The 21471-nt window shown below is 36.4% G+C and overlaps 2 protein-coding genes across 2 annotated transcripts; one reads left to right on the top strand and one right to left on the bottom strand.

The window, feature by feature from the left end:
- Positions 1 to 15: 15 nt before the first annotated feature.
- LOC106103390 (branched-chain-amino-acid aminotransferase, cytosolic) lies at positions 16 to 11345 on the top strand. Its single transcript, XM_013283138.1, has 8 exons — positions 16 to 856; positions 2180 to 2374; positions 3071 to 3280; positions 3476 to 3706; positions 5832 to 6015; positions 6189 to 6311; positions 8458 to 8612; positions 10158 to 11345. Exons 1-8 carry the CDS (start codon positions 836 to 838, stop codon positions 10344 to 10346), a joined length of 1308 nt encoding a protein of 435 aa, XP_013138592.1. The 5' UTR covers positions 16 to 835; the 3' UTR covers positions 10347 to 11345.
- On the bottom strand, positions 11334 to 21323 carry LOC106103389 (intraflagellar transport protein 88 homolog). The gene is made up of 19 exons (XM_013283137.1): positions 21011 to 21323; positions 20053 to 20192; positions 19838 to 19964; positions 19605 to 19709; positions 19406 to 19519; positions 19227 to 19330; positions 19025 to 19134; positions 18824 to 18942; positions 18600 to 18751; positions 18141 to 18384; positions 17864 to 18065; positions 16902 to 17073; positions 16306 to 16408; positions 15672 to 15785; positions 14984 to 15092; positions 14670 to 14777; positions 14066 to 14182; positions 12405 to 12486; positions 11334 to 11577 (listed from the first exon to the last, which is right to left on the bottom strand). The coding sequence occupies exons 1-19, from the start codon at positions 21221 to 21223 to the stop codon at positions 11463 to 11465; spliced, it is 2550 nt and encodes an 849-aa protein (XP_013138591.1). The 5' UTR covers positions 21224 to 21323; the 3' UTR covers positions 11334 to 11462.
- Between the last annotated feature and the right edge of the window lie 148 nt (positions 21324 to 21471).

The raw sequence follows: 21471 nt of genomic DNA, 5'->3' as shown, positions 1-21471 counted from the left end.
AACTTGAAGACTTTTATTTCGCCGAATTTTTCCTTACAATTTATGTAAGCATTATAAATAAACAACATATGAATAAAGGTGTACTATGTAGCAGGGAAAGACTCGATAGACAAACATAACCAGTTTTCCGCTTTTTAAAATCTCCCTATATCAGATATCATAGCTTAGTTAAACTTGTTTTGACCACATTTTACATAACGCCAAAACAATCTCGAAATTGAATAGAACTAAAATAAAACCTGCCAAAAAGTTTCCGAATAGTTGCGATTGAAATGCCAAGATAGCTGCTTAGTGTCGATATTGTTACTTTGAATAATTAATAATGTTAATTGTCCTGTGCGTAAAAGAGCACTGATTCGCCGATGTTAATATATTCATTAAAATGTTCGAACACGACCAGACTTTTCACTCGACCCCGGGCCGGCGCGGCCAGGACCAAGCAGGCCGCAGTCGGGCTCCGCGTCTCAGACGGTTTGCTTACTTCTACTGCGCACATTGTCCCATAAAATAAATAACCTAGTGCGTAATCTTTATTTTGATAAAGTTTTCGCGTTATCAAATGATGCTTATAATTTGTGTTGATTATGAATGACTACGTCATAGGTCAGCCCACGGTCTTCTTATCATTTGCTCTTTATATATGTTTGCGCTGAAGACACAGTGAAGTCAGTTAACTCGCAGCGAGCAACGCTTATACTTATTTAAATTGTGAAAGTATATATTAAAATAAATTAAACAATATTCGAACTTTTATTTCTTATTCGATATCGAACAATTCGAGTGTGATATATTTTGTGATTATTTTTAAAAGTGATAATATAACAGTGTTTTAAAAATGCCTGTTCGCCGCAGCAAGGTAAAAGCTTAACAAATATTATACATTTTAAAATATCGTCATTTATCTAACGACTTAATTAATATAAAACAAATTATCCTACTTGTGTTGTAGGACACACAATATTAAAAATGTAACTGATGTCGTTGAAAACATCATAAACAGTAAAAGCTTTATTCCAAACGCGCACAATGACGACTAAGCTTTTAAAACTTTCAAGATAAATCTAAGTTAAAAACTCTGGCATGATAGCAGTAATAATTAAAAAGGTTTGAACTTAAAATGTGTAACATTGTAATATACTAGTTTACCACATTCAGATGTAACTACGATAGAATAAAACTTCTACGAATAACTTCGTCAATTATGCGATAAAGTTAAGCTAGCCTACAAAATTGTCAAAAAGTTTATAAATAAGTTGTCTTTGACTACCATAAGAGAAGTTTGGGCACACGCTTAATAATATAAATGAACTCGAATTACTCCTTTTCATGCACAGTGTCAACTTTCAAAAGTTCTTCGCAAGTTTCCTAACATTTTTTTTAGAAAGCATTCAAGAAAACGTCTAAAACAACGGTCACACTGTACCTTTGACAGCGATGTTTTATCGTTCGATAACCATTGACCTTTTCCACCTGATATCATGTTTTAAATAATTTTTAAATACTTCTTAAGCCTATTGCATTGGTATAATCAGTCTTATAAAAGAACTATGTATTGATTGTCGATGATGATTGCCAACCTTCGTTAGGAGATGGCACCAAAAGAAGAAAGAAGAAGAATTGATTGTTATAGAAGTTGCGTATTTATACTGTATAGAAGACAATTAAGATATTTGTTCGATCTAATTGTTTATAAGCTGGAATGCGGCTTTGTTAGAAAAAAGACCGCGAAATTGTAATGTTACAAAGTTTAATAATTTATTCTCCATTCATTACGAAAGAGTGCGAATTAGATATAATGAAGAGCATGAAGTACAATAATTACAAAGTCAGAACAGCTTGCAGGCACCTTATGACTTCATTAAATATTTCTTTAAGAAAATTGCTCGTTGATAGGTAAAAGTTTGTCAGCCCAGTGATAGAGTATCCTAAGAGTAAATAAAAAACACAATTTTATCGAGCATAAAAATTTCAATAATGCTATACACAATACACTTACATTCAACGGTCAATGTTAAATCCACAACATATTAAACAAAAAAAAGAAAATGCAAATATATGTCTACTTAAAACATATCTGATAGAGTCGAAATTCGGATAATAATAATGAATGTGATTATAGCTGGAGAAGTGTTAAGCACCAATTTACGAACATTGTAGTAGTTTATGATTCTATTGCCAGGTATTGCTAGTGAAATGGATATTCGAGAACCAGCACAAGCTGCAGACGGTGCGATGGTGCAGCTCGTCGCTGCGGTACAAGGAGCTAGAGGAGAGTGCGCAGGCGCTCGAGCACGTGGCACCTCACGCGCCCCCCGCGGCCGCGTCGCCCGACGTCAAGCCACGCCCCTACCGAGCCCCAGAAACTTCCTTCAAGGTAGGCGAGATAAGTTCAACAAGCGAATTTAGATTTTTATGTTGACTCGTGTTGCGCGTCACTTGCAAACATTGCTAATTGAAATTCTTAACCATCCTTCAACCGCTGAAGTATCAAATGACGACGATTGTTTTATTGACCGACTTCCCAAAAGAAGGAGGTATTCAATTCGTCGATATGTTTTTTTAAAAGATAAATTACATCATATTTTTTGTTTTTAATAAGAGTAAAAAGATATACAAAATATTCTTATAGTAACAGCTTTACAATTTTAAGACATAACAATATATTTTATGTTTAAACTTTGTTCATGTTCACGTTTATACAAAAAAAAATAGAATTTAGATTACGTAGTTAAATAAAAAAGCAATGAAGATTTAAACATTTTTTAACTTTGGTAACTATATAAGTATTTAAAATAGTTACGTCTAGCTGGGTGTGCTAATTAATTCAAACTAGTTTTTTCGATTAATTATTTTGTGTCTATCTATCTACTTTTAGAGCATTAATTTTATTGTTTATCGAAGTATTGTAGGGTATCATGAAAAAACCTAAATAGTTTAGGATCACATTTATCAACATAATCGGCGATAATTCATTGCGTTTTTTTATAGCTACATGAGAGTGTTTTCAAGAGTAGAGTGACTATAATAGGGTTTTTGTTTAAAAAGATATATAAACATTATTTTCTTACAGCACGATGACTTACAAGTGACTCTCGCGGCGCCGTACCAATTGCAGCGCAAACCGGACGCACCAGATCTGGGCTTTGGCAAATATTTCACAGACCACATGCTAAAAATACAGTACCAAAAGCAATTAGGCGGATGGCAGAAACCAGAAATTACCCCGTTTGAGCCGCTGAGCATCCACCCAGCAGCGAAAGCCTTGCACTATGCGATACAGGTACGCCTTGGGACAAAATATGCTTTAACGTAAATTATTTTCTCAATTTAACAAAAGATCAACGATATTTGCATTACTTTGTGTAAAGTCAACTGCATTATCATGTCATTTTATCCCTTTTTTTATAATATAGGGCAAAATCACATTATGAGATAGCGATTAATTTACATGATATTGATTATATATTGTTTTCAGCTATTCGAAGGTTTGAAAGCATACAGAGGTGTCGATGATAAAATCCGATTGTTCAGGCCAGATTTAAATATGCTACGGATGAACCTCGCGGCGGAGAGGTCCGGTCTGCCGATGTTCGACGGAGAAGAGCTAATAAAATGTATGAAACGGTTAATTCAAATTGACCAGGAATGGGTTCCCCATTCTGAAACATCTACTTTGTACATAAGGCCTACATTAATAGGAACTGAGGTGAGTTTTTTACACCCAATATCGACACAAAAGATAAATGAATACACAATTTCGATACATAAAGCCACGCAACTACATTTTTATTTTACCTTTGCTAAGAGGGTGAATATAACTACTTTTCTATTCTATAGGCACTTTCACGGCTGAAACTAAACTTTAAAAAAGCTAATAAAATCAAACTCTGTTTACATTATGCATGAAAACGTAGTTGAAATATCGAGATTCAAGATCAGTAATTATATGGTGACGTAAAAACAAAATTATTTATTAAAAATGATAAGACGCTAATTTTTCGGGTACATTCAATGATATCAGTAAGCGCCAAAGGAACACCTAAGTATTAACTGATAATACAGGTAAATATAATTATCACACGTTTAGTTGTAAGATTCTTATCGAGATTAGTTTTATCTTTTTGACATACCCAACAACGATCAAGTGAATTTTTATGACGCTTTCACATTGTCACAGCGACACGTGAATTAAAAAATAGTTCAAGATCCCGTGGCGACCAGATTAACGTCATTTTAGCAAAGCTGGATATTTGGTACCCAATACAAGCCAAAGTGGCTTTTTAAAATCTGTACAACCAAGTGCTACACATATAAATCAATGTTGTTGATATAAAGCCGTAAGAGATGTCACCAACAGAACAGATAACGTGCTCAAGATCAATAACTTACGTAATATAAACAATCACATTTAGTAAACATATAGAATAATATTTTCTTATTGAAATATTACGCCAAAGTCACGAGAATACGCGATCAAACACGTGCATACATTTTTAAATTCAATATCTATCTGAAAGTTCATGTTTCGAAAGAACATTACGTTTATTTTGAGAAAAAGGTTTATTTGAATTAAGTAATTCTTTTTCTTCAAATGAAAATATCACTGAATTGGCGTTGGGACAAAAAATTTAGTTATATACATTACGTGTATCGAAATGTCCAAAAAATGCAATTAAAATATTATTAATTAACATACAATGAATAGAACTGAAACTATAAAAGTGTAATTTAAAATATTCTACCTTACTTAATACAATAAAGTTGTTTTCCAAAATTGCATATTTTATAGAATTCGTAAATTAAAACGACGTAATTACGTACGTATCCTTATTTTTTGTAGATCTTTAATAGTGTTAACTTTTATTCTTAAACCACTAGTATCTTGTAATTATATAAAGAAGTACTCGTAAGCTCAATAAGAATTGATGCCATTGAATATTTTCCGCAATCTTACGATACAATTGTCCACTGGCCGGCCTTCTAGCTTTTTCTCCTTTCTCGTTTATATACTTCTACAATATAATGCAAAACATTCGTAATACCGTTTAATTTGAAACTTGAAGTTTTGTTTACTGCAAGCCTATAAACCTGTTATTTATATGCGACACTGGTTTGGTCGGTCTCGATCGTTGAAAAACAATTGCAAAACATTGATTGTGACAAGTTATCGTTTAAAATGAAACAGTTCAAATTATTCAGACGAGCAAAAAGCTAACTTTAAAATTTATGTGTAATATATAAACAATAATAAGCATTGCAATTTAAAAAAATAATAAGTTAAATGTATGCACATGTATGTTAAACAGACATACAGTACATGTTAATAAAACTAATTTTAAATATCAGAACAAAATACAGTCAAGCACATTTTTTTCTATAATTGCATTTAAAACATATACCAATGTTTGTTCTGTCCATAAAATAGACCAAAAGCTAAAAAATTCTTGAATACAAACGTTGTACTAAATTAAGATATTGTTAAAGTGAGGTAAATGTACATGAACGCAATCTAAAACGTAAATAACACGAAGTCACTGACTCGCTTGCTCTCATTAATACATTTTATAGTTCGCTCATTAATTAATCATTCAGTTTTCCACAAATTTGCATAACAGCAAAAGTAGAGAAACTATTCATTCAACTAAATTGGTATAAATTTTTTTGCACGTTAGCTCTTAGCCTAAAAAAATTTGAAAAATAAACTATGAATCATTAATGTAGCGCTGCTATTATCGTTATACTTTGATAATTAAATCAAAGCTAATATCTCGACATAAAGGCAATTTAAATGGCGACTATTTTATAACAATACTGAAGTATTGTATTTACAGGCAACCTTCGGTATAATGGCGCCAGAGTCGGCGCTGTTGTTCGTCATCATGAGCCCGGTGAGCGCGTACTACAAGGCGAGCGACGACGGCGCGGTGTCCATCTACGCAGACCCTAGCGTGGTGCGCGCCTTCCCCGGCGGCGTCGGCAATAGAAAAGTCGGATCAAACTATGGACCTACGATCGGTAACTATCCCTTAATTAACTCCAAAAATATGTAAAATCACGTTATATTAAGTATCTATCTGTCTTATAATCTGTTAGCATGTTTAGTCTCGCTTATATTTGGGATGTAAGATAAAACGAAAACGATATAAAAAGGGTTAAAAGATGACCTTTCATTTGTATTTCTCCTACAGACGCGACCGCCCGAGCGGCGCAAATGGGCCACCACCAAGTATTATGGCTGTTCGGGCCAAACCACGAGCTGACTGAAGTTGGAGCTATGAATATATTCATGGTCTACATCAATGAACACGGAGGTAAGAATTAATTATATCTAAGACATTCAAAGTACATTCAAACATCGTTATATCGCAATTATTTATCTCCGGCTAAAGAAAATGTAGGTTAGATTGATAGTTGCGAAAAAAACTTTCAAATAACTTTTGAATTTACAGAAATTTCAGATGATACGTAATGATTCGACCCAATTAACTGGTAAATAATTTATATTTAAATTACCATGATTGTTCAATGGGGTCGTAATGCGAGATAAATCGCAAGAAGTAGGCGTTTTAAAACAATTCAGTACCACCATTATAAGTAAATAAAAAGTGAATCAAAACTGAAGCTTTCTTTAATGTGTGACCTGCTTACCGGTTTATGTTTATACTTTAGATAAATTCTAAGATAATATCATTTGATTTATACGTGATCAAAAGTACTAAATAAGAAGAATAAGCTAACTTTGGTATCGTGTGGTCGATGCGCGGGCATGTGAGCATCATTGTGTGTTATCGCCGCTGACCTGTGGCCGGATAATTCTCGTCTCATGTGAAGCAATAACAGCGGTCACTAACATCACTACATTTCTAGACACTTACTACAGCTGATTTAAACTGGTTAACTTACTGTCAGAAAAAGAGAAAGGATCTTTCGTAACCTCACTTAACTAGGACAAATGTAATACCTAATTGTTCTGGAAGCTCACCATCGATACTATTAATTTTAAACAGGATATATTTAACATATTCATTATCAACTAATAAAAAGTGGCGACGTGAAATTTGAAAAACTCACCACTTTTCGCTAGCGAAATTTTAAAAGTAGAGCTTGTTTTAACATTCAAAAAAGGTAAACGAGATTTCATTTATCAAATCAACAGTCCTGTATTTGTGTATTCCAAAAAGATATCGTCGACGCAAATATATCACGCCATCTGACGCAAACACGAGCGAAGGTTACATTCGTTTGGTATCGAGTTGCGAGCTTTCAAGTTTGCTTCATTGCCGCTTCGCAAAAAGAGGTGTGTCCGATCACGTTATATCAGACGATGCAGAACTCGTTTCATACGTTCACCTGCACCACTACTGTGACGCACACCCGCGCCCGCAGCCCGACAACACCCACATTATATTGTTATGATGAAACTAGTAAATAATATTTCTTATCAACCAGCATTTTCCTTTGTTAGCATAGAAAATATTATGTCCAATGCTTACAAGATTTACTGCAGTTAATAGTTGAATAAATAAATTATTATCAGTTCGTTGATAAGTTAAAATTTTTTAAACATCGGCACATAGATTAAATAAAATAGGAGCTGTAATAACAATTTCTTTTAGCATAAGACTGCAAAATATAAGAAAAAATATACGGTCTGGTTAACATTTTAAAGGAATAATCACTTTATGATTAATCAATGAATTAATAAAGCAATTTGATAAGTTACTCTCTCATTAACATCAATTATCACAACTGTAGGCATTTTAATGTTTTTGCATTTATATTACAAATGCACGCATATAAAATACACGCATATAGGCATTTGTAGAAATATTAAAATGCCTATATCTGTATCTATTATTGAATATAATGCCGAGAGTAACATAACAAATTGCTCTACATCCAAATTCGCGGAGCATTTTTTGCAAGTCATTAGACAAGCGCTAAGATGTGCGAAATAATTTTGGCCCCCGACCAGCTTTCAATTTTATAAACAAGTCAAACTAGTTTTGTCGTATAACATCAGGACGTACAACGAACTGGATAAGTTAAAAATAAAATTAGTAGACAGTTTAAAATTGAAAAAAGGTGTTCAAAACATTTAAAAAGTTTTTGTAAATTATATATATCTAACAGAAAAAAAAATGTTTACGTTGTAATTGAGCCGAGCATTAGTAACACAGGCAGGTCTTGCGTCAGATTGCAAGATTGAATACTTGATTAATTCATGAGCATTTTGTTTTTAGCAGTCCGTATAAACTAATACATTAACATTTTAAATTTTGCAAAAATTAAAATTGGACGCCTTAATAAAAAATGTTGGCCGTATTGGCAATTCTTATGTAATGATTTTATCCGTGTATCTATTACATCAGATTGGGGCAAATGACCTGGTGGTTCGCAGGATGTTATGTGACCACTACTTGTAGATAAAATATTTAAGCAAATATTTTTTTACAGAGAAACAATTAAGTACGCCTCCTCTTAATGGCCTCATCTTACCTGGAGTGACGCGACAGTCGATATTAGAGCTGGCCAGCGAGTGGGACGACCTCACGGTGAAGGAGGAGGTTATCACCATGGACCGAGTTATCGAGCTCAACAATTCAGGACGGGTAAGAAGATCTCTTATTAAATTGATACTTTTTAATATAATAGGGTGGGAAACGAGCAAGTGGTTTTCGCAAATTCAGCGCTATAGCCAAGCGACTGCTTCCCGAAGACATCCGCGATAGCAGATGCATTCTCTACCTTTAATCGACGGCGGCGAGGAGGTCGAAAGAGAACATTATTGAACAAATGAAAATTCCAACAGTCTTAGAAGTCCTCCAATATGATAGTTTAATAATAATTTATGGACGAACACCTGGGGATTTAACATTTTTAAAAATGGTACCTATGATTTAATTTCAGTAACATTTAAACCAAAAAATTATCAAAAAGTATGTCACTAGTAACGAGCCTATTTGTTTCTGATAAGATAATTTTATCATTGCATTCAGTAGTTTTCCCGCCCACAGTTAATCTAAATACCTAAAGTCAATGATTCTTGTAAAAATATTTATTTGGTCGATTGTCGGCCTTGGACGCTACAACTGTAAATGTAAATTGATTAGCAAACTTTCTAACGATAATATTATCATTATATATGACACAAGATAAGATAATGTAACTACGTTTTTTTGCGTTCTAATTGAAGTGCGTAGTTCAAAATTAGGCGCCACATGCCGTGTGCGCTACTGCGCAGTTACTTATATCTAACAGGAAGTCTGAAAATTGTTTTCGAAGTAAATATAAAATTGAATTAGATAACTTAGACAGTGCAAACATATTTAGCACGTGGAATGTCATATTTTTTTCTATACCCCTCGTAAGTGTCTTTTTTTCAATTTAAGATAATGAAAAATAGAATGGATACCTTTAGTTCCAGGAATACTTGAAATTATAGGTTTAATTTTAAAAATCGGAACGGTCTTTCCTCGTGATAAAAATTTGAAGAACAACGCATTTATCGTATTTTAGTACAATAATTTTATGAATCCAGTAAACAACTGAGAATGGACAGCAAACAAGCAGGCGATAAACTGCAATCACCTTACTGTGATTACAGCGGGCGGCACAACAGCAAACAGCAATCATTACACTGATAGAGCTAATATTTTCATCAAACCTTTGCATTCCGTGAATAAACAGTAACAAGATGTCAACGAATATGCAATTATTATACAAGATATATGTTCCTAAAATGTTTCAATAAATCGATATAAAAATGAATGATATGCGACCCTCTTACGTATTCTTGTTTGACGCATGTCAAGGTGTACTCGGACATTAAAGTGATTGTAAAAAAATAAAAAGTCTGAAATAATATGAAGTGGCATTTAGCCTTCGACTAAAGCTGATGTATACTGAATTAAATAACAATTCTTAAAACAGTTTAATAGAAAAATGTTGATAAAAACAGAGAATAATATTCCTTTATAAATGTTTCAAGTCTGCTTCATCAATGTTTTCACTTAGCAACATAACACGTTCCAAGTTTTTAAAAAGTCTTGTCACAGCATCTCTTACCATTCTAACGGTAAAATTTAAGATATTATTTATATTAAGAATTTATGATAGCGTGGTGCAACTTTTTAACGTTAATTTTTACATTGCAGTTGCTCGAAATGTTCGGCTCGGGCACAGCGGTGGTGATCAGCCCGATCAGCCGCATGGGCTTCATCGACCAGGAGATATACATCCCCACCATGAAGCAGACGCGGCCCGTCTTCCAGAGGATCAAAGACACGTTGCTCGCCATCCAGTACGGCCACATAGAGCACCCGTACTCCCACGTCATCTCATAGTGCTACATCGCACCGCCCACAGAGGGTTAACTTTAACACATTGAGTGCTGTACAGTGATTATTATAAAGTGATATTGGGCCCTCGAAATCGCGACGAACATTCCGCTGTTCAATAACGCTTCGGAAAACGGGCCCGTAATTTGTAAGATTTTTTATTACGTGAATGATAACTTTGACGTCGTTAAGGTTATCTGTATTCGTTAAACATAGTTATTTAATAACGGTTAGAACAGGAAGGTAGACGAGGAGCATTTATAATACTGCCATCGTACGATATCGAACTTCGTTTGTAGATAATAAGTGCTAATTAGTTTTATCTTTCGATTATCGAAATGCGGTTGATTTATAAATATTTATATCATAAAACAAATGGTCGAAGTAAAGGTATGAGAATGTCGCGGACCTTGTTGGACTCGGTAGCCGTGTATTGGAATAGAATAAATAGCTGTCGCCGTCGAGAATAATATCTTTATATAGAAATTCAGTCCAAGGTGTTCGTCTGTTATAGTATAAAGTTTCTTGTAAGATATTCCTGCTGGCCGCAGTGTACAAACATTATCATATCAATGCGATATCGCTACAATAACACGCAACAGAGCTGTAATAAACAAGTTACTTTCCTAGAATTCTCATTAATTAACATTTGTAAATTAAATACACTTTATCTGTCATTAGAACAAAAATGTTTTGTTATTCCGTGTCCGCTCTCCGCGCTCTGTTGTACGAACAAATGTTTGTTCAGTGTGATAGTAAGATAAATTGTTACGCAATAGGTTCGCTGCCGATGATACAAAAACTTGACAATTTTTATCATGCTTAGAAGACCTTTATTGTGTTTACACATTGATAAGTAAACGCAAGCTCGCGACGACAAATTGTCACGTTTTAGTGATCTGAGAAATGACCTTAAACTTCTATTGTATGTTATTAATTTCTTTCTAGTCTAAGAATCTGTATGAGTTGTTAATTATTTATGAAATATATGACTTAACAACACTATTATTGCACTTTATTTTCTAATCATAACCTCAAACTATTGCTATCCAGTGATCAACAAGATATTTGATGAAATAAACTAAATCTTTCATAACAATGGTTTATAAAGTACAAATAACATTACTCTGGCGGCAGAGGCAGGTCGTCGTCGAACTCTTCCGTTCTTCTCCTACTCAGCGGCCGGTTGATAGAGCGGCCGAATGTCTGAACACTTTCCTGGTTCTCGTTACCGTATCTGGAAGTTTATTGCGCATTTAACTACTAAATTCGTATAAATAAAGATAATATATGCATTAGGGAGAATGAACAAATGAATGAAATGCGTTGAATATTCACGCGATTGACCCGCTGACGTCGCCCGACCTTGCCTGGACTTCTTACGGCGTCAGTCGCGCTCGAATACGGTTAATGCGAGCGTATTTAGTTAGATTGACTTCCTTAATATAAATGTTAATAATAGATAACTCGATTTAATACAAAGCTGTATGAAAACTTATAATGGCCAGATTTGCCACAAATTAATCAGCGATAGAATGAATAAAGACGTTCCCCTCAAAACAAAATATGCACTTAGAAGATTTTCATTTGGTATAATATTGATCTTATGACACGTATGTTTTACGACGTAATAAACAGCTTAATTGACGAGTTTGTAGCAATCCATAATAATTTTACTACTCATTATCCCCTGTTTTATTCCGAACATAATAAAATTATTAAATGGAAAAAATAACACAAAAAGCGAAATATTTATAACTAGCTTTTGGTAGCGACATTGTCCGCGAAAAATTAAAAAAAATAGCCTACATTACTCACAGATAAATTACCTTTTTAACGGTGAAAGGTTTGTTTTAATCGGCCCAGTAGTTTTTGAGTTATTTCAATGCACACAAAATACCAAAATCTTTTTTCATTATAATTAGTAAGGATTTGCATATATGTTCCATGCTTGTTGGCTAGTTTTTCGAAGTCACTTAAAATATCGCACTTTAGGGTCCGTCAATCACAATGGCGATGCTACTCAGTTCCCTCTGTTGAGAGTCGAGAGCAATGATTACTTACTGTTGTGTGAGCAGCGCCGCGCTGTCGCCGCGCCCGTCGCTGGACTGTCGGGACACTGTTCTTTTTTCACTGCGGGATCCACCTTAACAAGCATTTTACGAAACAGTAATTAGATAAATTTGCTATATTATTATTACTAGTGACTAATATTATAAATGCGAAAGTTTGGATGGATGGATGTTTGTTAGAGTTTGTAGTCTAAACGGCTTAATGGATCTCGATGAAATTTGGCACAGATTAGAACACAGTCTGGAAGAACACATAGACTAATCCCTTTGGTTTTATTTTAATCCTACGCGGGACGGAGTCGCGGGCGAAAGCTAATTTAAGAAGAACCTTTATTAAGTCGGTTAAAAATAATTTCATAGCGCAAACATTTGTATTTAAAACAAAACTTTAAATTTATATTCACTTCAAATAAGTGATAAGTATCGTGTCTTAAGAATTATTATTGACACATCGTGACTAGGAAGAACAATTACTGCATGTACAATTATTTATTTGTCAATAACCGTCGATGCAATTCATAAATCTTGAATGCAGTCAAAAAGTTATAAAAGTAATATTCATTTTTCCTGTAATTTGTGTCATAACTTTACTAGCTTTAAGGATAAAAATATACAACAAATATTGTAAAAAATATATCTCATACAAAATCTTAATTACTGGTTTTACCGTAACGTTATATGTACATAATATATTACTTTATAAGTGCTTTAATTTGTTAATTACCTAATTACATTTGATACATTGAAGATAATCGCCAAAATTAATCCGAAAATTAGTAAGTTTTATCGTTTTTCGCGAGACAATTTGTTGTTAATTTATAATTGCTTTGATATTTTCTTTTTTGCATCTATTTGTAAGGTGCCTAATGGCAGATAGGATCGCGTAACCTTTCGAACAGACATATTAAATATATTCCAACATTTTCGCATTGTATTTGCATATTTACATTCTCAAATAATAATACAGTACCCCTAGCTTTTGCCCGCGACTCCGTCCGTGTGGAAAAAAAACAAAAGTGAATAGCCTCTGTGTTATTCCAGACTATCCTCTACATCTATACCAAATTTCATCGAAATACGTTCTATCGTTTTGGCTACAAACTTTAACAAACATCCATCTAAACTTTCGCATTTATAACATTAGTATGAAGTATGATTGTTATCCTTCTCGACGGATCTGGCCTACGATGGGTCATCACGGACGTACATTGTATTATCATTGATGTAACATAATTCTGGGTCACAATTCCGCTTTGAACCGGTTATTTATATCTTGGGTCTAGGTGTTGGGGTACATATCGATTATTTCTGGTTTTTATCATATGTAACACACTGCTTCATAGTGATATTGATATCATTTTTGTGATATGAATGAAATTTTGATTCTGTTTAAATGGTGTGCTCAAAATTCCCTTCTTCTTTTTGACTTTAATTAATTCAAAGATTTTTTCTAAATTCTTATAATAAAAATCATAATTAAAAAAAATATATTTCGAACATAACTCCTGTGACACACGCGGATTATTATCAATATCGACTATAATTTTTGACTTAATACAATGCGTCACTTAAAGTGTCTTTAAAATGTATTATACAAATATTGAGAGTTTATCTGTTATGTAACCTTTTATCGAAATTAAAAAATAACATTACCCGTGCCGGTGTTGGAGCGGGCGAGGGCGAGGGCGAGGGCGGGGGCTGCGGGGGCGAGGTCGCTGGGCGAGTGGCTCGCGCCGGACGAGCCGCTGCCCGCAGACGTCGACACCACGGCTACAACAAACAAAAAAAAAATTAAGTTACTACCTTTTGCCTGTGACATCATCCGCGTGGAATTAAAAAAAAGGTATACCTAGATACTACTAGAGATACCTAGATTATTTTAGACTATGTTTTACATCATAGAAATCTGTTGATCCCTTCCGGAGATACCATCTAAAAAACATTCATCTATCTAAACTTTCGCATTTACTAAGAGCCTGTCCCACCAAATTGTAAATTGTCTGATAACAATCCAACGAGTCAAATATGTGATGAAAATATCGGTTTTTGTTCCCTATCTGACAGTGACGTCATTCTTAAGCTATCTGAGCCTCTATCAGCCAGTCGTAGAACTGGACCTAAGTAAGATTTTGTTAGGTTTCTCTAATCGGGCCCAGTAACTGAAAATACCCCACATGTGTCTGTGTCCCTTGTGTGCCTCAGGATGCTTGTCGGACTATAAACGGATGTAAATGCCGTGGTATGAAAACGCACGCACCTCGCTCCTGCTGCTTCAGCCGCGCCTGCGCTCGCTGCAGCTCCCGAGTCCACGCGCTCGTCTCCGACAACCCTTGGTCGCCGCACAACTTCACTATTAATTTCAAACCTGGATAGATATTAAAATACTTCATATTTTACATGTAGTCAGTTAAGTAGTTGTTTTTGATGAAGTTGGGAAAAGAATTCGCTTAATATTACGCGACTACAATATTTATAGATAAGTAGTCTGAACTTTTTTGGTATCGAAAGGGATATATTTCTTTCTGTTATCTATTCATTATTTAAAATGTTTAAAGTTGTTTAAAAACTAACATTGAACATTGTCTGGGAATCGTGCGTTTAACTTCTTGTAGAGAGCGAGAGCCTCCTGATATCTCCCACTGGCCCGCAGACAGCCGCCCATCAGCAGACCCCATTGCGGCTGCGACACAAACAATATCAATAAACTTGTAGTTGACACTCTCAGGGGCATTACAAAACAATGACAAGAAAGCGATAAACACGGTTGATAATTTAACGTCGACGTCAAACAAACATATAATATTAATAGAGCAAAAACATAAACATCTTGATCGTTGTAGTTGTCAGATGACAGTTTACGAGGACTTTTACCTCATGTAAAATACTTATAGAAAAGAGAATTTTCAAGTCATTAGTTAAATATTGAAAGTTCATGAGTTTAAGAAATGCAGGGCAGGAAATTGACAAAGTAGTAAACTCTCGAAAGGGATTTACGATAAATAATTAAGCCATAATCTACAAGAGCTACATCTAAGATAAAACAACTAACTTGATATTACTTGTAGCAATAAGGCCTCCCTTGCGCAACTCTTGTATTAGCTTAGTGTTAGTTGTTGTTATTGTAATATTAGGGCAAAAATAATTAAATAAATAGACAAACTTTCTTAGAGATTTCTCATATCAAACCTTTAGTAAAGTTTATAGTAAAGATTTAACAAATATCGTAGTGGCAGTTTGTATATTAAGCAAAAATAGTGACATTGTGCGGCTGCAGGCGCGCGGCGCGGCGGTAGTAGCGCAGCGCGTCGTCCGGCGGCGCCTCGCCCGCCAGCCACTGCAGCGCGCCCACCTCGCCCGGCCACACCGCCTCCGCCTGTTTGTATATTACATTAAATTATTATGTGCTTGTACCAAGAGGTAGACATAGAAAGAGATGGATGGATTGCGTTAAAGGTGACATGATCAAAAAGGGAGTGATGACTGAGATGAGGTATGAGAGTTATGTGGAGGACAAAAACCTGTTGCGCCGATCCTACCGGAGTAGGATAAGAAGGATGATGATGATGAAGACCAAATCAAAAATAATCTAATATTATAAAGCGAAAATTTAAATGGATGGATTGTTCGAGTTTGTAGCCTAAACGGCTAAAACTCGATGAAATTTGGCATGACGTAGATAATGATCTGGAAGAACACATAGGCTAATAACATTTGTTGTTCTTAATTCCACGGCGACGAAATCGCGGGCGAAAGCCAATAACAACATCCACGACACAAAATTAAAGGAACATTTTGACTAAACCAAAATACCTATTTGAAAAAAAAATGTAGTCTAAAATTCTCTCTTTTGTCACGACTAATTAAAGCTCATAACAATTAAGCAATAAACTTGCATCTTGGTAGTGATGTTTGGCTGTCTGCGTGTCGCCCAGCTCGGCGTGCAGCTGGGCGAGCGCGCACGACACGCCCGCGTCCCAGCTACCGATCATACTGTACCTATACGTTTTAAAAATACACATGTATTATAAAGTTTTCTCTCTGTTAATGGTAAGACTATCAATAGCTATATTTTTGTACATGGGTTTTGGCCGTAGAATCTCATTGCAAAGTGGTAATCATGATGTAAAAAAGCAAGAGTAGATAGATACAACCAGAAAATGTGTAATTTAAATTATTTGCTTTCCTTAAGAGTAATGTATTAAGAGAATAATAAAAATTGCATATTGCAAATTCAAAATGCGCTTTTTATACGAATTATCATAATGTATCACTCGTTAATCAGTAAATTATCGTCAGATCCATCTAAAATATTCACGATTTCAAATTTATATTGCGATAATAAACTTCTTTCTTTTTTTTATTTTATAGCAATACATATATTTGCTTCCCATATGTAAAGGCATCGAAAAACTTATAATTTTATCAATTTAAATTTCAGGTGTGAGTTTTACGCTAGATAGTTATGAATATTAACTGTAAAAAGAGTTACCAGTGGTCAGCGGCGGAGGGGTCAGCGGCGTTGCGGTGCGCGAGTCTTGCGAGGCCGGCGGCGGCCAGCGAGCGCAGCGTACCGCCCGCGCCCGCCGCCCCCGCGCCCGCGCGCACCCGCTGCCACCGCGCCTCCGCCCCCGCACCCTCCCCGCTCTGCTCCATACACAGCGCTACACCGACATCACGCCTTATCTTACATTTGAGCATTCAGTATTGGAGGTGGCGGAAGAACCTTTGATTCAACGGCGGCCCATAAGCCCTCCAAGAGTTACATCTTGGCGACAGGTCGCAACCGGACGTAAAACTTATTAGTTTCATAGTCAATTCTTTATTCCTTGACCCAACATGAATGCGCACAGAATAAGATTCGTGCTGTCTGGAGACTTAGAACAAGGAAGGCCGACCTCAAATAAATGGGAAAAGATAGAAGAAGTATATATGCCCTGCGTTATTATAGGGAAGAGAATTTAAAAGACATTGGTAGGTGTATAAGAAACATCTAACTATGAGACATCAAAAAGAGCTTAAGAATGAGATAGAAGACGGAAAAGATTGTCAGTTTGTAATGTGTAGTAAATTTTCCTTTTAATCATCACAATATGCGGTCAGAGCACCACGTGGACGGCGTATAACGATGAAGAAAACGCGTTCTATAGAAACGATAATCCCAATTATTAATTATATACAATGTTAATGAAATTATTATAAATGAATTACTTGATTTGCTCACTCTAACAGTAAATCGATTAAAATGTTACATTGTGAACTAATCTCTCCGGATGACATCATTCCTCGTATCCATAAGCATATTTAACACTGCATAAGTTATAAATGTTCCCACATTGGATGGTTACCAATCAGTTAAGATTAAATTAAGAAATATAAACGATAAACTGTTCCTTTTTCCGATTTAGATTCTGGTGATTTGTTTCGTTTCTTTTAAAAGTTCCGAGCAGTTACCCAAGTCATGCATGGCGACGAGATCTGCGGGGTCGAGGTGCGCGGCGGCGAGCAGGCGGCGTGCCGCGTCCTCCGCCGCGCCGCGCCCGCCCCCCGCCGCCGCCAGCTCCGCCAGCGCGCCGCACACGCGCGCGCTGCACGAGTACGGGTCGTCGCGCGCCGCCGCCTCGCTTAAAGACTTCGCCTCCGACCACTTGCCTAGCTGTAAAAATCTATTTTAAGTATGTAATTTCAAAATAGCACTATTGTACCTTATTGTCCTAACAGGTATTGTTACCGCATAAGCAACGAACGCGGCGTCGGCAGAAGCCTCTGCGCGCAGCACGCGGTCGTCGTGGTGAGCGCGAGCCACGGCCTTGAGACGTTGTAGAACGCGCGCGCCCGCCGCCAACGCGGAGCCCCCGCTGCCCGCCGGCGCCGCGGCAGCGCGCAGCGCCGCCAGCGCCCCGCCCAGCTCCAGCCGCGCGCCCGCGCCCCCGCCGGAGTACCCGCGAAGTGCTTCGGCACACCACGACGCGCTACTGTGCATGTTAAAAACATTAAGAACTCTACTTCTTTTTCGTGAATGTTTTTTTTATGTTCTTCTTCTTCTTTTTATGTTCTTCTCTAGAATTGAGTTATTCAAAACCCTAAGATATTTCTGATATCATTAAAAGAACAATTATATTTCTATACGACTGATTGGACCTGATGCTTGTTTACCTGTATCTCCTGAAAAGTGTATGTGAGTAGGTACCTAACGTCGTCGTCCCTGGCGGCGGGGCCGGCGAGCGCGGCGGCGGCGAGCGCGAGGCAGCGCTCAGCGTGCGCGGCCGCGCGCCGCGACCACCGCCCCAGCCGGTCCCCGCGCACCACGTCCCGTAGCACACATTCATAGGCATCGTTTTCCTATAAACAGGCAATAACTTTTACATCAAAATGTGAGATTACAAAATAAGGGTGTAACATGTATAGACGTACGTCATCTATAGGGATATCGTGGTGGAAAGTGGCGGGCTCGACATCCAGCATGGCGTGGAAGGCAGCCTTGCCAGCTTCGGCGTCGTTCAGCGCTACAGAGCATAGCACCAGATGCAAACCTGATAAACACAAACCAGTAGAAATCCGAACGTATAAAAGAATTCAACGCTCTTTCTGGTTTATCAATGCAAGTTAGATTACCTGTTTGAAAATCCCCTTGTTCGTGCATAATGTGTTGGAAATTAGTAACGGCATCGCGGAACTTGCCCATGCGAACTAACAGCAGACCTATATTGTGCATCACTTTCATCCTGTTAAAACCAATTTTGTATATATTTAATCAAACATGAACTTAACTTAACTTAACAACTTAACTTTAGTAAATATCGTACAATAAACTCACCGAAGATCTTTTTCCGCCGTAGGTGTTTGATCTAAAGCCATTCTGTATAGTTTTAGCGCTTTAGGATGCTCGCCCATTTTAAAGTAAATGTTGCCCATGTTCACCTGGTAACAACAATTACTATTGAACATAGCTAAATGAAACCAATACAATACTATTCATAATTTTACTTTCCGTACCTTCAGTCTATTGGCGTGAGGGAACAATTTATTTCTCGTCAGCAATTGGTATGTATTTAAAGCTTCAGTGTACATTTCATTGACTGCGTACTGTCCGGCCAGATTGCACAAAACCTTAAACAAATGTTTTATGATAAATTTTATAAACACTTTAAACATAAACTTTGCGTATGAAATCAATTTGCGTATGAAACGTTACCGCAAAAGTAAGGTCCAAATTATGCGTGTCACCCATGTTGGCCTGCTCCTGCATACGGATCAACTGACGCTCCAACGCCGATGCCTCTTGAGCTTTCGACAGCGCCTGGAATTTATAAAACTTAGGTGATTTTACAGATTTAACAAAATATCACACAATAGCGGTTATTGCTTTTACGCTTAACGTATGACCATAGAATTACATTACATCAGAATTTATCTACTATTACTAACTTGAGCTAAGTCGTATTCCTTTTTCGTAGGCGCTTCATCGTCCTCCTCCCGCTTGGCGCTCAGCATGCAAGATTCCTCAACTAATGACATTATTCGCCGCTCCATTTGCTGAATTTTGTCTTCAATACTGAAATAGTTACATAATTATGAAATAAACTGTTTCAAATTAAAACAATCTTTAAAGAATTCAATGAGAAAATAAAAAAAATCTTAACCTGTCTTCCCGACGATCATCTTTTAGAGGCGTATCTCTTGCCGCGGACGTGTACCCGGCCGCGCGTAGGGCAGTCATGGGCCGCGCCGCGGTGCCAGCGCGGGACGACCCACGGATCCTGCCGGTGCCCATACCAAATACCTAAGAATATAAATTAAACAATAAGGAAATCACATTCTCATTGATTCATGATTAAGACGCTGTAAATCACATAAAGTAGGTAGCACAGATAACATATACTCTTCAAGGTATATTTTCAACCAAGCTTTAGTTATTTAAAACATTTTTCAATAAGAGAAACGTGTCTATTGATATAAAAAACTTATATGAGAATTCTGGAGTTTTAAAAACCGTTAATCACCACTTTGCATGGCTTCTAGCGCCCAAACAATTTAATTTTAGATTAAACAACTAATTTAAACTTACAGTTGATTATTTCGGAAATCAGATTCAATAATATCGTAAACATGTTTTGTTAAATATTTATTGATCGTTGTTATAGTAGGTACATAGTTACAGTTTGCGTATTTGCGAGGCATAAATTACACTAGGTCACGGTTTATCACTTGCATACTATGTTTTGTACCCTTTTCTTACACACGCACTCAAAAGGGATATAAGACGTCACACTATCAGAATACTGTTTACAATACAAGATCCAGTATCACTATTTATACCTAAGTTTATAATGTAAAGATTATGTTCCCGTCGAAGATGTAGTTTCTGGAAGCTGTTATTCTAAAGAATAGTTTAAAACTTAAAATACGCTTTATATGAATTTGAGTGAAGATATTATTCTAGTGGTTCATCTAACCTACGAGGGCACAAAACATGCTAATGATTTACAGGTCCATTCAGAGTCAAATAACTAAGAGACTCCGCGTAGCTTTTTTGTGGTAAAACTTCAAAAGGGACTGCGTCAATATTTAAGGACTGGATGTGGCATTTAGTGCACTTACCCCAGTCCCCACGCGACTGGTCATCTGTCTGCCGATGCCCGCAGTCCGCACCACCTCCTGGAAACCTTGGTCCTCACGAAGAGTTCGAGTATCCAAAGCAGGGGTCACCTCATTAAATCCACTGTATAAATCATCATCGTCATCTATCACCAACGCAGTACGGGGCTTCGAATCGTAACCTTGACGTGACATAGTATACCGTGAACCAAACATTTTGTTTTAAATAGTTAATTAAAAAAATTAGGCGTAGTTGTTAAAAACAGATATTCGTATTTCGAGCGTCACATTTGTTGTGACGCCGTAACCATAGTAACAAGATTTTTGTAAACTGTCATATTTACGGACACAAGAATTTATGATCAACCATAGATCGCCCATTAACATTTAATAACTTCTCTATGATTTGTTATTATATCCAGTTACGATAAAAGTTTCCTCTTTAAAAAAGTTACTTAAAATTT

This window comes from Papilio polytes, unplaced genomic scaffold (assembly GCF_000836215.1).
Source record: "Papilio polytes unplaced genomic scaffold, Ppol_1.0 DF823823.1, whole genome shotgun sequence".
Classification (NCBI taxonomy): Eukaryota; Metazoa; Arthropoda; class Insecta; order Lepidoptera; family Papilionidae; genus Papilio; species Papilio polytes.
Note: the sequence above shows the minus strand (reverse complement) of the source record. Positions and strands in the feature narration are given on the sequence as shown.

What these genes read in the sequence shown, in the direction of transcription:
- LOC106103390 (XM_013283138.1), top strand. Translation starts at nt 836, where the DNA reads ATGCCTGTTCGCCGCAGCAAG. An exon ending in TGCCTGTTCGCCGCAGCAAG is followed by an intron (nt 857 to 2,179) that starts GTAAAAGCTTAA and finishes TTCTATTGCCAG; the next exon opens with GTATTGCTAGTGAAATGGAT. An exon ending in AAACTATGGACCTACGATCG is followed by an intron (nt 6,016 to 6,188) that starts GTAACTATCCCT and finishes TTTCTCCTACAG; the next exon opens with ACGCGACCGCCCGAGCGGCG.
- LOC106103389 (XM_013283137.1), bottom strand. Translation starts at nt 21,223, where the DNA reads ATGTTTGGTTCACGGTATACTATGTCACGTCAAGGTTACGATTCGAAG. An exon ending in AGGAATACGACTTAGCTCAA is followed by an intron (nt 19,710 to 19,837) that starts GTTAGTAATAGT and finishes TATAAATTCCAG; the next exon opens with GCGCTGTCGAAAGCTCAAGA. An exon ending in GCGGCGCTGCTCACACAACA is followed by an intron (nt 11,578 to 12,404) that starts GTAAGTAATCAT and finishes ATAAACTTCCAG; the next exon opens with ATACGGTAACGAGAACCAGG.